The 18,105-nt window shown below is 34.4% G+C and overlaps 1 protein-coding gene across 4 annotated transcripts in view; it reads left to right on the top strand.

Annotated features, from left to right (window-relative positions):
• Positions 1-4,650: 4,650 nt before the first annotated feature.
• Positions 4,651-18,105, top strand: part of LOC149537691 (mitochondrial Rho GTPase 1-like) — a 126,776-nt gene continuing 113,321 nt past the window's right edge. The window contains exons 1-7 of one of the 4 annotated variants that reach the window (XM_089799034.1): positions 4,651-4,853; positions 5,429-5,488; positions 8,898-9,152; positions 9,340-9,472; positions 9,608-9,754; positions 10,552-10,728; positions 10,991-11,245. In XM_089799034.1, coding sequence (XP_089655160.1) covers positions 8,938-9,152; positions 9,340-9,472; positions 9,608-9,754; positions 10,552-10,728; positions 10,991-11,245 — 927 coding nt within the window. In that variant the 5' untranslated portion in view covers positions 4,651-4,853; positions 5,429-5,488; positions 8,898-8,937. Of the gene's footprint in view, positions 4,854-4,932; positions 5,337-5,428; positions 5,489-8,897; positions 9,153-9,339; positions 9,493-9,607; positions 9,755-10,551; positions 10,729-10,990; positions 11,246-18,105 lie in introns of those variants that run through there. The other 3 variants (XM_089799033.1, XM_089799032.1, XM_089799035.1) reach the window with 3 other exon arrangements.

Genomic DNA, 18,105 nt, shown 5'->3' with positions numbered 1-18,105 from the left:
TCTTCCAATAGAGTAGACTAGGAGGAAATGTTAAAATCTATTCCCAAGTTGATCACAGATGAAGATAATAGATTTCTCAATAAACCCTTTACTCTTGAAGAAGTCAAAACCGCCCTTTTCAACATCAATCCAGACAAATCCCGAGGTCTAGATGGGTTTCAAGCATTCTTCTTTCAACAATGCTGGGATATACTAGGAGAAGACTTATGGAAAGCTTTGGAAGCCTCTAGGAATGGAGGGTCCCTCTTAATTGAAATCAATTATACCTTTCTACCCTTATCCCTAAAAAAAATGTATGCGTAGAACCAAGTGACTTTAGACCAATCACACTTTGTAATACTATTTATAAAGTATTCTAAAAGTTTTAGCTAACCATCTCAAAAACTTCCTCCCTAAAATTAAATCTAAAGAACAAACAGGTTTTGTCCCTGGTAGATCCATTCTTGATGGTATTTCTATCATCCAAGAAACTATCCACTCTGCAATTAAAAACAACGAAGCATGTATGCTATTAAAACTAGAAATTCAAAAAGCTTATGATAAAGTAGACTGGAGTTTCCTTTGTAAAACTCTCAAAGCTTTTGGCTTCTCCAAACAATGGATAAACATCATATATCAATGTATATCTACCCCAAACATTTCTCTTCTCATCAACGATACTACAGAAGGCTTTTTCAACACTTCTAGGGGGATCTGACAAGGAAATCCGATATCCTCATTTTTGTTTATCATTATGGCAGAATCATTTGGAAGAGCAATCAAATCTGCGCAATTACATCATAAAATTAAAGGAGTCAAAGTAACAAATGACATAGAAAACATGATCCATCAACAATTTGCTGATGACACAATTCTAGTAGGAATCAACACTTTGAATGAGGCATAACACATGCAAACAAATTTAGAAACATACACTAAAGCCTCAGGCCAAAGAATCAATACTAAGAAATCATAAATCTTCTTCTTAAATACACTTGAGGAAAGAGAAGACCAGATATGCAACAAGTTAGGATTCAAAAAGAGTACTTTACCATTTAAATATCTAAGAATATTCCTAGACAAAGGTGGCAAATCCAACCCAGGATGGGAGCATATACTAGGGAAAATTGATAACCAAACAAAAACTTGGAAAGGAAGATGGCTGACCAAGGTTGGGAGAACTACTAAAATCAAAGTTGTCTTATCAACAATTCCCACCTATCAACTCTCCTACACACAACTACCTAAGAACATAAACCTAGAAATTGAAAAGAAACTCTGAGACTTCTTTTGGAATGGATTAGAGGATAAAAAGAAGGCAACTCTTATTAGCTGGGGCAATATTTGCAAACCTAAAGAAGTTGGAGGCTTAGGAATAAAAAATCTAGACTGGCAGAATGAAGCATTAGGAGCTAAACAAGTGTGGAGATTGTATCAAGAATGAGACAAAAAATGGGCCATAATCCTTTTTAACAAATACCTCAACTCGTTGGACAACACCTCTTTATTTAGAATTAGAGAGCCCCTTAAAGGTTTTGTAGGATGAAACTTCATAATTAATTGCCGGCATCTGATATCCAAATACCTCACATGGGATATTGGGAAAGGTGATGAAGCTCCGTTCTGGGAGGACTCATGGAATGGACATCCACATATAAACATATCAGACTTTACCCTAGAAGCTATAACTCACCTTAAGACAATATGGGGTTCAAAAGTGAAAGATTATATACAGGAACACTACTCTGAGTCAATAATGAGTTGAAAATAGAAAACCCTCAATAACCATGGACTCAACTAGGTGGATCAAGAGAGACTAGAAATCATCCTTAAAAATTGCCCGATTTCAATAAAAAATAGGGAGGACAGACTGATTTGAGCAACCTCTAAGGATGGAACTTATAAAGTCAAAGCATGGTATAGATTAACCACAAACTCCCAAAGATAGGATGCTAGTACCCTCCCAATAAATCTCTATTGGGATTCAACAGGGCTCCCCAAAGTAGGTATATTTCTTTGGGCGACATGCAGAAGAAAATACTAACAGCAGATAGAATTAAAAAAAATGGGTCTAGAGGGTCCACCAAGATGCATACTATGTAAAGAAAGTGAAGAAACTGTAGAACACCTCTTATATCTCTGTAAATACACTCGAGAATGTTGGAGGTGGCTCAAATACATAATCAATTGGATAGCCCCCCTAGCAGGTAATTGGCTAGATCACCTAATTAGTTGGCCTAAAGACCCTTCTAATAATGTATATGGAAAACTTTGGAATATATCCCCATCAATCCTAACCTGGAAAATCTGGAAAGAAAGAAATCGACATATTTTTCAAAATCAAGATCTTAACTTGCAAGCTCTCCTTACAAAAATTGAAATTGCTATTATGGAAGTTATGAATAGCGACCTCAGGAAGAGACCGAGAGAAGAAGGATCATTTACAAAATGGGATGCATAGATTAAAAAATTATGACCTCTCATTATTAATCCTTCTCTCTATTACAAGAAGACAAATAATTTAGCTAGGAAAGTATGTAAATGGGAACCACCACTGCCAAGATGGAAGAAATTGAATTTCGATGGGGCTTCTAGAGGCAATCCAGGTAAGGCAAGCATAGGATGTATTATTAGGGAAGAATCAAGAAACTAGCTAGCAAAAAGATCTAAGCCACTGGAAATAACGACCAATAACTTGGCAGAGCTAGAAGCGGTAGAAGAAGGTCTAAAATATGCAGTAGCCTTAGTATCAAAAAGATTATAATTGAAGGAGACTCACAAATCATATTAAATGCTCTTAGGAAAGGGGGAATGCTAAACTGGATCTTAAATTCCATACTAGAAACAACCCTTAAACTATTAGAAAAAATTGAAGAGGTAAGATTCTCGCATATCTGCAGAGAAGGTAACATGGAAGCAAATAACTTAGCTAATAAAGGTACTAATGGAGAAAACCTATTAACATTTAACCAAAGTAAACTAGGATAATCTCTTCCTTCATATTCTTTAATGCACTAACACATTATAGTTATGCTAAAACATGGTTTTACTAACATTTAATGCCACTTGATGTTTAATTTGTGATGTCTTATAGATATCAAGATTTACATTATGCAGCATCCGGAGCCTAGATGGATTAAAAGATCAATTTTAAGCATACTATGATGTAATCACCTTATCACACCGTTTGACTATTTTAAACTGGGGTATGCCCCTTTTATTGATGTATAATATAGGACTTTGGTCCCAGACAAGACTGGAGGTTTTCTTACTTCGTTCTTTCCTAGCAGTGCCCGTCGGAACGAGAAATTTTTTGTAATCATTTCAATTTATTAATATAATATAATAGAAAGCTACGATTGTTTACCAATAAAAAAATAAAAAATAAAAAATAAAATATTTTATATCAAAAAAATACTAAAGAAAATAACAAAAAATAAAATTCAATTCAATTCTAAAAGATATATAAATTATTATTAAGTTTTTATAAATTATGTATTAAAATTAAATAGTTATATTCTATTTCTCATTTATTACATCATATTTATTCATCAACATCAAATTTATTTTATATGTATTACATCTATTTATTATTTACAAATGTACATATTAAATTATATAGATATTATTTCATAATTAAAAATTACTTAATTTTATGAAAAGTTTGGAAATACAAAACATTAAATAGTAAACCTTCTCTAATTGTGTAAAATTAAACAATTAGTTTTACTTATAAAATATTTTTATATTTCAATACATTTCATTTTTTTTAATAAAAATGTGAATTTTAATATAAAAATTAAATTCTTAGTTTCATTAATTAAAATATAATATATTTTAATTTTTTATTATAACCATGACTTTATTTTGACTATTTATTTTATTAAGAAAAATAATTATATTTAATTCTCTCTCTCTCTCACACACACAACTTATGTTGGTATCACTCTATCTTACTACTTTATTTGTCTTTCTCTTCCTCTTCTATATTATCTATCCTTTTTTCCTTTGCATATATGTTTATGTTGTTATTGTTCTATACTTCTATTTATCTCTATTGTAGTTTTTGTCCAATGCTAATGATTAAAAAATGCTTCATCACTTCTTGAAGTTCTATAATTCAAATATTAGTATGGATATCTTTCCTCATTGCACATATTTTAAGTTGTCAATTTAGATGGTGCAATTTGTCTAAAGCATATGTATTGATCGTAGTATGATATTAAGTACTTAGTGCCATATTGGAGACTTTGGCCTCTTTTTCTTGGGCTTAAATGCCCAAAGATATAATAATATAACACGAGAACTTAACAACAAAATATGAGCCATCCTATCAGATCACAAGTGCATTTTAAGATAAAAATTAATGCATTCACAATGTTGATTTAGAACTATTCAATCTTATTCTCATTCATTTACACCTCTACAACCATTATGCATTAGGCAAGAACTATGACACATTGCGTCTCTTGTTTTTGAAACATTTTTATAGACATCTTAATAAAGATATTTCTGGAAAACCCAAAAACCCATATATTTAATTAAGGGAAAAACAATATATCAGAACAATCCCTCAAAAAAAACCAACAAAAATAACTATATATTTAACTGATAAAAATCTGAAAAAGAAAACCCAAACTCTTTAAACTTTTGGCTTCCATGAGAGCCCATATGCAGAAGAGCACAACACTAGGCTCAGGAGCAAGCTCCAGGAGTAACGCGCATGTGTTCCCTGAGACCATCCCCTAAATTTGCGTAGGCACTAATCAATTTGGCTAAATCGGTAGATCATCACTCCCATCGCCATAACTATCGACAGAAATACCAGGACGCAAGAATTACTGGTGCGACTGGGGACCCAACTAATTCATTAGGTAATTTAGTATTATTGTTTTCGTCGCACTGCTTTATACCTCTTACCTATATATAGATGCATAGTTTTTGTGGATTCTTATGAGCTAGGGCTTTTCCCGCCGCTCTGTGTTGGTATCTGATGAATCTTATGAATAAACATGACATGGATTGATTTCAAAATGCTTTATTTACTTTTAGCTCTGTAAGGCGTTCGAGTGGGCTTTGTGGCAGGGCTTTGGAAAACCCTCTTTCATATTTATTTTCGTGCTAATTATTTACAGTTATTTCGTTTGCAAGAGAGTGAGAGTTTTATGTTGAACACTTTAATTTTGTAACTTTTGGTGCCAGCGTAATTTTTTGTTATTTCTTTGTATATGTCGAGATAAAAGTTTCTGATATATTAGTGAGGTCAACAATATTCTGTTTATGATGAAAGAGCATGTATTTTCTACTGGCTGCTCGCAGTGGTCCAGCGATAGATCGTGGCATGCACTATTGTGATGGTATGGGTAACTGTAAAACGAACTCCTAGCACCAGTCGTAATTGCGTTCATTTAAGTGTACTGATGTCTTTTTCCATTCTTTTTGCCTCCAGACAGACCTTGCCTTGATATGTGCCCTCTCCAAGATGATGCATGGATGGATTTTAAGTAAGGTAATTTATAAACTTGTGGAATCGGGCAAGAATATCAAGCTATTGGAAATCTTGCAAAAACTGTATTAGTTTAAAGAGCTTCTAGTCTGGCAACTGGTAGGCTGAGACACATATGGACCCCTTAGTATTATTAACCAGGATATATTCGCTAAGGCCTCTGCCTTTTGGCAATCTAGTCAGTGAGATTTTGGTAAGGGTATGAAATTCTGGAAAGATAGATTCATTTTTTTGACCTCATTTGATAGAATGTAACAACCTCCTCCTGGTTTTATCATTTCGCCTTTGTAAAATTCCTTAGTTCTGGTAGATGCCATTTAAACAGGGGAAACATTTGACGTTCTCATAATAACATAAAACAAGCAATAAAGACAAAATTTGATGAACAGACCAAATATGCATCCTGATCATTTAATTATACACGGTGTATCTGGTAACAAATTTCCTGCCCCCACTCAATGTACAACAGTCAGTTTTCTCACCTCACCAGATAATCTAAACTGCTGTTGACTATTGATATGTTCATGCTAGGTATAGCCACTGATAGGTGCCTTTTTGTTACCTACTACGTTCTAGTCAGAGTCAGGGTTTTGTGTCAACCTGTTTTTTGTTGGCATTACTACGGTCCATCAGAGGAAGTAATTGTTTGCATATTTGATTTTGGACAACAAATCATTTTTCTATGCTATAGTGGCATTGTGACCAATATATATTTCTTTCATCCAACGCAAACATTTTCAAGCAACATATGGATTCTATCTAATAATCGATGAAGTTGATTTATTTTTCATTCGGATTGGCTTTATTGTAGTGGCTTGCAGTCATTTCTCAAGCCCCACAACTGCCATTTAAACAGGGGAAGCAAAGGACTATTCTAGATAAAAGAAGACAAGCAATAAATAGTAAATACTGAGAAATGAATATTGGCAGCATGATAATGAACTGAGATAGTGGTCTAATAAACAGTTGAAATTACACTTCTCAACCATTTACTTATACATAGTGAAACTGATGCATTCCCTTGCTGCATATGTATGCATGGCAGTTAGTTTCTTCCTTGTATTAGATAACCCAGATTGCTTTTGATTCTTTGAAATCTGTTGGTTTTATGTTAGTTATAACTGTTTGGTGCCTTTAAAATACTGCGAACATATAGCCACAATTAGAATGTTGTGGCAGCCCTGTTTTCATGTTGCACTAATAATGGGATTTCAAATGAGATATTGTTTTATCTTGTGCGTAGTAACATATGTGTTCTGGTTAGACGAATGACAAAATGACTGAGGAATTGAATATTTTGGGTTTATCCGGTAATAAATGAATGCTAGTTGGAGATTGATTTGGAGGCTATAATGGAGGAATGGTCAATGAGAAGAGAGCATGGGATAGACAGGGCTTGGGTGGGATTGATTTAATCTATTGTTGAAATTTAATTTTTATAATAAACTGTATATTATGATTGTTTTGAATCTTCCCATTCCATTTGAGCTCTGACTGCTTGAGTGAAGGAAACACTTTAGGTTCAACATGGAATGGAAGGCTTCAATAACATTTGAACCTAGAATTTTTTGGTAAACCATGACTTGAAAAATTGCATTTAATCTTTTAATTATTTTATAAAATAAATGGCATAATTTTATCCGATAACAGCAGCCTAAGGTTGTCATCGTTTGTGTTGTAGTTGTGTTATCTGTATGATAAATGACATCAGGAAAGTGATTTATCTGCTTGGGTACCCATATGTTTAACTGGACTATGGTTTTGTCTCATTGCACATGTTCTTTTATTGAAATGTTTCTGTCTGATTCAGAGGTTTCTTTAACTTTATGGTAGAATTTGAAAAAAAAACATAAATACTTGACAGATTAGTAATTGTTAGCGATAGAACAGAATCTTTTTATGCAATTTGGACACTGGGTTGAGACTTATATTACACAGAGATAGTTATACCTTTACCATGTGTGACTTTCTCTTACCCATGTTACAAGTGTTGTTGCTGTTACACCAAAAAATCAACCTGTCAATGCCTGATACCTTAGCCACAGCATTTGCTGAATATCAGCTACGAGGTTCGAATTTCGGTGAACTTGAAATGATATTAAAAAAATTGCCTAAATTCGCCTAAAATTTGTACAGCTTAGGGAGTACCTCTTTTATAAAACACACAACAATGTTTTTTTCTGGGATTCTTTTGGGTCAACGAATGGCAATGCAATGACGCACAATTTCTCTGAACAAATTTGCACGATTTCCTATGGTAAAATCAGACGAATGGGTAGTCGAAGTGTAATGTGACAAAGAATGTTATAATACTCCTTATAATGATTGTATTTTCATTTTATTATACTTCAGCGTCTTTTAAGTAAAATCTTACTTAAATATTATAAAGTATAAAACAGAGTCAATTTGTTAATTTTGTTTTTTACTTAGTATGTTAAGATATGGTAATTCAAATTTAGTATGTTAAGATTTTTAATTCTAATTAGGATGTAAATTTTTTTAAATCTAGTTTAGTTTGTGTTTTATTAAGATTAAGTAATTTAAAATATTTAATTTAGAATTTTTATTATGATATATTTATTATTATATACATAATAAATAAAGTAAAATTTCAAATACATTATATTAAACTTTTTAAATATATTATATTGGATTTTTAAAAAATATTATTAATGTATTCAAATTCAATATAATATTATTTTAGTTTTTGGGGATTTATTATATATATTTAAAAAAAATCAAATTTACAAGGGAGAATTTAATTTTTATTTTTTTCTGAACTTTTTTCCTTGTTGAATTTCATCAGAATTTTATTGTTGTCGAACTCGAATTTGAACTCGAACCTTGTGACTTAGCCCGATACAACTACTAGACTTATAGAACCAACATGAGGCGGTTAAGCCATGTCACAAATTGGAGCGCTGTGCTGTACAATGAGACCAAGAGTACACACCTTGCAACACCCTGCTCATACGTTTCAGTAAATTTTGTCTGCCTACCTTCTGAGGGTTTATTTGTCCAATTCAAAAGAATTTGAAATGGATTTTGCTGGTCTACAAATGAATTGATAGTGATTAAACATAAGTTTTAGGACTGCGTGCAATATACGGAAATTGTTTTGATAACTTGATATTAAATTTCTAGTATGCAGGGTTAGGTTTTCTATCTAATTTTTTTTGTTTCACGTGGGGTGTGTTTCTTTGAATAGAGAATGAATAGCTGATTAAATTTAATCATAAGCCTAATAGTAGCTTCATTTCTCATTTTTGGCAGTGGTTTTTAAATTCCCTCTTATAATTTTCTTTTCTTTTATAAGATTCATTGTGTCATCTTACACATTAAAGTTATTGAATTCCTCATCTGTTTTTGCCTTCCTCTGTGTTAAAATTAACCTCGCTGTCATATGCTGAAGGTGACAGGAACAACTTCTCTTTATCATTAGTCAAAGCAAGATGGGTAGCACAGGTGGAGGGAAGGCTGCAGGATGGCCAACAAATGTTCGTGTTGCTGTGATAGGAGACAGCGGTACTGGGAAGTCTAGTCTAATTGTCACTGTGGCTACTGATACATTTCCAGTCAATGTTCCTTCTGTTGTGCAACCAACAAGAATTCCTCAGGATTACTACCCTGATCGTATTCCTCTAACGATAATTGACACATCATCAAAGTTTGGATTCCTTCTTTGCTTGCTTTTCTTCACATGTGATGCTTGTATTATTCTTAAATAGTAAATGTGCATGTAATATGATTTGCACTTGTATATAGGAATGTTTTTATCAATCTCTTTTTTCAACATATTATTCAAACTTCTAAGACCTTCCATATTTGGATGCAATCTGTTCTTACATGTCCAGGCCTGAGGATCAGACCAAGATGGGAGCAGAGTGCAAGAGGGCAGATGCAATTGTGCTAACATATGCTTGCAACCAGCCTAGCTCATTGGACAGATTATCGACCTATTGGCTCCCAGAACTCCGTAGATTGGAAGTATGGCTCTTGCATTTAAAGTATGGTTATTGCATTTAATGTCACTTAGTTTTTCTTTATGGTTTCATGCCTATTGAAATTTTTTCTTTGTGCCAACTAATGTACGTTTCTACTTCCCTTCTTGGTTACATGCAGGTTAAGGCCCCAGTTATTGTAGTTGGTTGTAAATTAGATCTTCGAGAGGACCAGTCTCAAAGTTTGGAGCAAGTAATGTCACCACTTATGCAAGAATTCCGAGAGATTGAGACATGTATAGAATGTTCAGCACTGAAGCAAATTCAGGTTGAGATATAAATTTAAACAAGTGAATTTTGAAGGATCAATTTACATAGAATGGTTATTCTTATATTATAATAAACATAATTTTTGCATGCTTCGCCACTTAAATTTTTAAGTGCAATTTTGCTTATAGACTTGAGATTCTATTTTTATATTATAATTTTTGTTGGAGACTTATCCATATTTTCGTGGGGTTATGCTTATCCTTGAAATAAGACAAACAACTAATTAGGGGTCATGTTAAATCTGAGTGCATGTTGATGTGCTGCATGTAGTTTCACTTTGGGTGCATATTTCAAAAACAAAATATTAATGTCAAGAGATGTGTTAATATAAAACTGAAATGTGATGAATGTGTGTAGATGTGAAAACTGTGAGTGAGGTTGTTATTGTGTAAGTTTTGGGTGATTGAATGCAAGATTTATATTTCTCCAGGATTTATATTTTGTTGCCACTGTCGATAATTAATTTGTTAAACATTGAGAGGACTAAAAATACAACTGTTTACAATAGCTAGTTTACGGAGCCTGGTAATTATAATTTATAATTAAAATTGTAATTACTGTATCAGAACTACTCTTCCTTTAGGTGAGGCTTAATTTTGCTTGAGACAATATACTCCTATTTTCCTTATTTGGAATATATGTTATCTGAAGCCATTCAAGCATGGGAGATTTTTCCCAGTTGAATCTGGTGTAACTTTTCTAACTTTTCTAAGCCATATATAATCTGCCCTTTCTTATTTTATACAGTTTTTTTTCTAGTTGGGACACTGATATTTAAGCAATCTTACTTGACAGGTTGCGGAAGTTTTTTACTATGCTCAAAAGACAGTTCTTCATCCCACAGCACCATTATTTGACCAAGAAAATCAATCGCTAAAATCTCGTTGTGTGAGGGCATTGAAGAGAGTGTTCATCATGTGTGATCATGACAAAGATGGCGCTCTTAGTGATGCCGAGCTTAACGAATTTCAAGTATGGCATGGTTTCAGAATTTTTTTAAAATATCAGATGCTTCTGGTTTGCTCTTTGGGGACGCATCAATTTTTAAAAATTATTATTTTCCACTGTAACTTGAAATCTATCCATCTTGTTCATTGGACAGGATGTTAATCTTCAGATCTGTTTTGTTAAAAAAATTCTTTGCATATACAAACTTTTGGACATTGTGTATCATCTGAGAACTTGCCATTAGAATGGAGGCTCATGATAGCTTATTCTCCTATTTATTGAGCAGGTTAGATGCTTTAATGCTCCTTTACAACCCTCTGAAATTGTTGATGTGAAGAGGGTTGTCTCAGAGAGACTTCCACAAGCTGTCAATGAAAATGGCTTGACACTAACAGGATTTCTTTTTCTCCATGCTCTTTTTATTGAGAAAGGACGATTGGAAACTACTTGGACGGTTTTGCGAAGTTTTGGTTATGATGATGAGATTAAGCTAAGAGATGAACTCCTTCCAACTGCACAGTTCAAGCGAGCACCTGACCAGGTTTTTTTTAAGATTATATAATTTTTTGTCATTATATTAGAGTTAGTGGAAATGCAAATTCAATATCTATTAATGTTCTATGTTTGTCTCTATGCATACCATTACCATTGAGTGCTGTTTATCCTCATAAGCTTCTAGCTTTTGGCATATTATTTGCAATTTTGCAAGCAGGGGAAAAGTTAAGATTCTTCGTGAAACAAAAAATATGTAGAGTTTGTAATCAAGAGAAAAAAATTCATGGTTATGTATAGAACAGTTTTTGTATGGAAAACTACTGTCTAGTGCTTTTGAGTTGAATTTGGTCTGTATGAGGACACTAAGCTAATCAAATTTCAATTGCTTTGTAAAAAGCCCTTACTTAAAGTTGGCTATGTCAATATCCTATTGCAATCTTTTCCCAAAGTATTTGAACTAAAATTTAGGTCAAGTTGGTAAATGAAATTTGAATGTTTTTAAATCAATGAACATTCAGATTTGTCCTTGTCTTTTACCTATCAAAAGTGATTGTATGTTTTGCACTCCATTAAATGTATTGTTTATGGTGGGTATATGCTATATATGGAGGCAATTACTTTGCATTGGATACGTTCAAAACTTTTTATAGGTAACATGTTGCCCTAGAGATGGAGCAAAATCAGAGAGCTTGAAATAAATATTCTTTTATGGCACAAGAAGATAAAAAAGCTATGTGATTTATGTAGGACTGTCATTATTACAATAATAGATAAGTCGTCTATTATTAGTTAATGGTTATCTATTGTAAATATCTAGTTAGCTTTAGTTAGCTTTCGCTTTTTTAGCTTTATCTGTTAGAATAGAATATTTTTATTCTTTTTGATAGTTTCCTAGAGAAACATCGCTTTATTCTTTTGTATTAATTGACCTCTTGGTCTCTGTTAATAACAAGCAAGAATTTTTTACCAATTACTTAATAATATGGTATCAAAGCTAATACTTCAAATTTTTTGGAGAAGTTCATAATTTCTTTTGGAAATTATTTGTTTAATTTTTTTCAAAAAATTTTAGTCGAATTTCTCAAAAACCCGCCTAGGGTTTTCCGCCTGGAGAAATTTGAATCTGACTAAAACTCAAGCTAGGGTTTTTCATTTTTGTGAAGAATTCGGGTGTTCACCTTTTTTTTTTTAGGGGTTTCTTAGAAGAAACGTTTGCTGAAAATCGCAGATCTGGAGGTTGTTTTTTTGCAACTCGGATCCTCATCACATCTGGAAATCGCGAGCTAGGGTTTCAGTTTTGGCATCTGTTTTTTCTGCAGTCACGGAACAACATTTTTGAGGGTGAAATCACAGTTTTTTTTGCTAAAATCTCCTTGCCTATGCTGGCTCAGACAAAAATGCCCCTGTTTTGATCAAAATTGTCATTTTCAGACCTGCAAACACCATTTTTCTGTTGCTTTGACCTTCATATTCCCCGATTGGTGTTTTGGATCAAAACCCTAATTTTTGGGGTCGGAAATTTTTTTTGTTTGCAAATTCTTGGTGGGTTTTTTGAGAGCTCAATTGGGTTGTCGTCCGTTTTTTCTAGGTGTCTCGTTTTTTGTACCTTGATTTTCGAGCCAGCGGATCCAAAAATCGACAGTATATTCCTTCTGGGTTTTTCGAGCTCTCTTTTGAGTCACTATATTTTTCTGGGTCTTTTGTATTTTTGCCTCAAAAAATGTGCCTTCACAGATTTTCACATTTTTTTAATTGAAAAATGTGTCATGGCATCTCTAACAAATATTTTGCTCGAGCATAATTCCAAATTCAATGGTCACAATTATGGAACCTAGAAGCAGCACATCATCGCAATCTTTGAATATTGGAATACCGATCAACTTGTTTTGGGTGTTACGAAGCATCCGACTTCTCCGGGTCCTGATCAAGATACATGGGATTCGAATAATCAAGAGGCAGTGATGCTTCTCAAATTATCTGTAGCTGATGATCAGCTCTCTCAGATTCCGATCAGCTCTCTCAGATTCCATCCGGCAAGACAGCTATCAACATCTGGACACATCTGAAATGTCTTCATGAGACTTTTGACAAGAGCAGAGCCTTCTTTCTGAAAAACACTCTATTTTGTATTGTCATGGATGAGCACACCATGCTTCAGGCACACTTGAATCGGATTTAGGAAATTCGTGATCAACTACTTGCCATCAGTTGCAAGATGGAGGAAGAGGATATTGTGGTAATCACTCGTTGGAGTTTACCAAAATCTTATGAACATTTTATCGAGACTCTCAACATCACATCTATTGGTGTTGATTTGAAGTTCACTGATCTCTGCACCCTGCTGCTTCAGCAAGATCGGTGGAAACAACAGTTCGGTAGTAGCTCCAGTTCCACCTCCACCGAGTAAGCCTTTGCTGCGAAATCCTTTCAGAAGGATAAGGACAAGTTTCAGCAACCATCTCAGCAGAAGTCTTCTGCTCCAGCATCTGATTATACCAGAAAGAAGAACATTCAATGCAACTACTGCCACAAGTATGGTCACATGAAGGTTGAATGTCGGAAATGCTTAGTTGCCCAGACTAAGCAATGAAGTTCGCAACCCAAAGTGAACAGTGCAGAGCACACTGAGCAGGCGGAATCTGCCTTTTATGCCTTCATGGCTAAAAGACTTGCAGATCATGTGAAGTTGCCTGCCTGGTACATTGATTCAGGTGCCTCTAGACATTTCACTCACCGTAGAGACTGGTTTACTGACTGCCAGCCTTATTCAGATTCTGTTATTTTTGGTGGCAGAGAAGAGTACACGGTTGTCGGTAAAGGCAACATTCAGATTCAATCTATTGGGAGGAATCTCATATTCCTTGATGTGTACTACGTTCCAGGGATGGAACTAAATCTACTCTCAGTCAGTCAGTTGCTGTGACATTCTCCACACTTGGCAATCACCTTCAGTTCACATCAGTGCACCATTATTGATCGGGCAACTAAGTCTACTATTGCAGTAGGTCTTGAGGATCATGGTCTTTTTAGACTTACTGATTCTAGTGATTCTCAGGACTTAGCTATGGCTGCTCGGCAATCTTCTGTTAGCACACTTTGGCATCGGCGATATGGGCACTTAAATGTGCATTATCTCTCACAGCTTGCTCGGGATGAGCTTGTTCTTGGTTTGCCAGAGATTTTGGCTCAACACCTTGGAGTTTGTGACGCATGTCAAGCTGGGAAGCAACATTGCACACCTTTCTCTAGTGGCGATTCTTGGCGAGCTTCTCAGGTACTTCAGCTTGTTCATGCCGATATCTGCGGCCATATGGCCACTCCTTTTGTTCTTGGTCCAGGTATTTTCTATTGTTTGTAGATGATTTTAGTAGAAAAATGTGGGTGTATTTCCTTAAAAAGAAATTAGATGCATTTACTGTATTTCAGAAGTTTAAACCCTTAGTTGAAAGAGTCTGGGAAATCTATTATTACTTTTAGATTAGACAATGGGGGGGAATTTTGTTCTAATGTTTTCTCTAGCTTTTTGGATACACATGGCATCCAATGCCAGTTCACCACACCCCACATGCCACAACAAAACAGTGTAGTTGAATGTTGGAATAGGACAATCACCAAGATGGCTTATTCCATGCTTGAATGCAGACATGTTCCGAAGCAGTTTTGGGTAGAAATAGTTAACACTGCAGTTTATTTGTTGAACCGATCACCCATAGTGGCAGTCAAAGGTAAAACTTCGGAAGAGGCCTGGTCAGGTCGTAAGCCCAGAATCAGTCACCTGAAGGTTTTTGGCTCTTTTTCTTTTGTTTGGATCCCTGATGCTTCACACACCAAGTTGGATGCCAAGAGTCATAAATTGATGCTTACTGGATATAGCGGTCTTCACAAAGTCGACAGCCTGATTGATGTTGAGACATCTCTTCTCATATACAGCCGTGATGTAGTCTTTGATGAGCAACGAGGACCATTCATGCCTGTTTCTCCTGTTTCTGATTCAGCAGACCAGCCTATGCAGACTCATGATTTGGGAGTTCGACTTCCATTAGGTTCACTTGCTGGGAGGGCTCCAGTAGCTCTTGCAGCTCCAGTTATTTCAGTGATACCTGTACAGACACCTCCGGCTTCTCCTGCAGGATCACCTTGCTTTGTAGATGCTTCACTTGAGTTTGATCCAGCTTCTTTTGATGAGGATCCTGCTGATCAAGCATCTCCTAGTACTACTGTTGGTCATTCTCCTATCTGGCCTAAGTGGTGGGCTAAGACACTTGCTGATCTTCGTGATGATGAGCTCATTGATGAGAGAACTGCTCGGAGAAAGAGTAAAACTATAGATTCTATTAACTTTGCTCTTATGGCCAACATTCAAAGTGTGTTTGAACCAGGGAAGAAACCCATTGGCCGCAAATGGGTCTACAAAATCAAATACAAATTAGATGGTACTTTGGATAAGTACAAAGCTCGTTTAGTGACGAAGGGCTTTTCTTAGCATCAAGGCATTGATTATGAGGAGACCTTTGCTCCTACTGCAAAGATGAGCACCATCAGATTAGTCTTAGCTATGGCAACATAGTTTGGTTGGAAGGTCCATTAGATGGACGTAAAGAGTTCTTTCTTGAATGGTGATCTCCATGAAGAGGTCTACATGATGCAACCTCTTGGTTTCATGGTTGCTGATAAAGACCATCGAGTTCTCAGATTGGTAAAAGCTCTCTATGGTTTGAAGTAGTCTCCTTGGGCATGGTACATCAAGATTGATAAGTACCTCAGTGATCAAGGCTTCAAGAGGAGTTCTTCAGACTCAAATTTGTACGTCCAGACTACTGACAGTGACATCATTCTTTTGGTTATCTATGTGGATGATCTGATCATCACTGACAGTTCGGCATCTTTGATTCAAGGAATCAAACAGAACTTATGTCAGTCTTTTGATATGATTGACCTTGGACTCATGCATTATTGCTCAGGTGTTTAAGTTTGGCAATAGTCTTCTGGTATATTCATCTCTCAGTCCAAATATGCCAGGGCCTTGTTAGACAAATTCCGAATGCAGGATTGCAAACTTGCATCTACACCTATGGAGAAAGGTCTCAAGTTATCAGCAAAGTTTGATTCTCTTTCTGTTGATGATACTACATACAGGCAACTCGTAGGCAACCTCATCTACCTCTTTTGCTACTAGGCCTGATATCAGCTTCCCAGTCAACTATATTTCATGCTTTATGACAGCTCCTAAGGTTGATCATTGGATGGCAGCAAAGCGTGTGCTTCGTTATGTGAAGGGCACTTTCGACTATGGACTTCTGTACTCTCAGAGCTCTAATCCTAAACTCAGTGGGTTCACAGATTCAGATTGGGCAGTCTCTATTGATGATAAAAAGTCAACATTTGGATATGTGTTCAATTTGGGATTTGGTGCAGTCACATGGACCAACAAGAAGCAACAGGCAATTTCTCTCTCTTTTACAGAGGCTGAATACAGAGGGATTGTTAAGGCAGGATGTGAAGCTGTTTGGCTTTGTCGGATGCTTGGGGATATGCAGATGTCACCAGTAGGACCGACTCCTCTATTTGTTGATAACGAAGGCGTTATCAAGTTAGCATGAAATCCAATCTTCCATGAATGAACCAAGCATGTGGATATTCATTGTCATTACATACGACATCTGGTTGAAGACGAGACTATAGATCTGCAGTATGTTCGTACTACAGCTCAGACTGCAGACATTCTCACCAAGCCTCTTGGTCCTGATAAGTTTGTCAAATTCAGAGGACAGCTTGGTGTTCTAGATAGATTAACTATTAAGGGAGGGTATTACAATAATAGATAAGTCGTCTATTATTAGTTAATGGTTATCTATTGTAAATCTCTAGTTAGCTTTAGTTAGCTTTCGCTTTTTTAGTTTTATCTGTTAGAATAGAATATTTTTGTTCTTTTTGATAGTTTCCTAGAGAAACATCGCTTTATTTTTTTGTATAAATTGACCTCTCAGTCTCTGTTAATAACAAGCAAGTAGTTTTTACCAATTACTTCGTAATAGTCATATCCCCATTTTAAGATAGAATTTTAATAATTATTAGATAATACAATGTTATTAAATAAATAATAAAGTTATATTAAGACTAATACTAAAATATAAAAAAAGAAAATAATAATAATTTAATCTATATTATTATTAAAATAATATTTAGTATGATATTTTAAATAATTAAAAATAATAATAAAATTTCAATGAGTAAAGAAATAAATAAAATTAAATACAAGAGACAATATTGTAGAAAGTATATTTAATTTCTAAATAGAATTTCATAATAAATAATAATAAACACAAGTAAGTAAATAAATAATATAACATAGAATGATATAAATTAACTAAAGTTAATGAAAAGTCAAGAGAGATTTAACAAATAGACATGACTCTTTAAAATTAAGATATAAAAGGGAGGAGAGTTTATTTTAGAGAGGGAAAAAGGAACAGGAGAAGAGAGGGGTTCAAAAAGAAAAAATATAAGAGGAAAGTGATATCATGAAAAAAATAAGGAAGTGACTTTTTGAAAAGGTATGAATGATATTGAAAGGATGTGAATCTCTGAAAGGGTCATAATTATAAATAGTTGTCACTCTTCAAAAATATTGTATTATAAAGTATTGAGATTTTTCCAAAGAATTTTAGTTATGAAGTGTTGTGACTTTTTGAAAGGATTATAACTAATACAGTTTACTTTTGAAGAAAAAAATGGTAATAAGGTAAACATTTATTATTTTAAATGTTGTTTAATATTAATTATGATAATAATGAGGTAACATAATTATATAAAAATACTAAGGTAATAAGAATGAACATTTTCTTTCATTTGACATAATTAAACAAAAGAAATAAACATCTAATCGATGTTATTGATTAAGAGATG

Source organism: Cupressus sempervirens, chromosome 9, assembly GCF_028749045.1.
Source record: "Cupressus sempervirens isolate cs-2001-9-10 chromosome 9, ASM2874904v1, whole genome shotgun sequence".
Taxonomy (NCBI): domain Eukaryota; kingdom Viridiplantae; phylum Streptophyta; class Pinopsida; order Cupressales; family Cupressaceae; genus Cupressus; species Cupressus sempervirens.
Note: the sequence above shows the minus strand (reverse complement) of the source record. Positions and strands in the feature narration are given on the sequence as shown.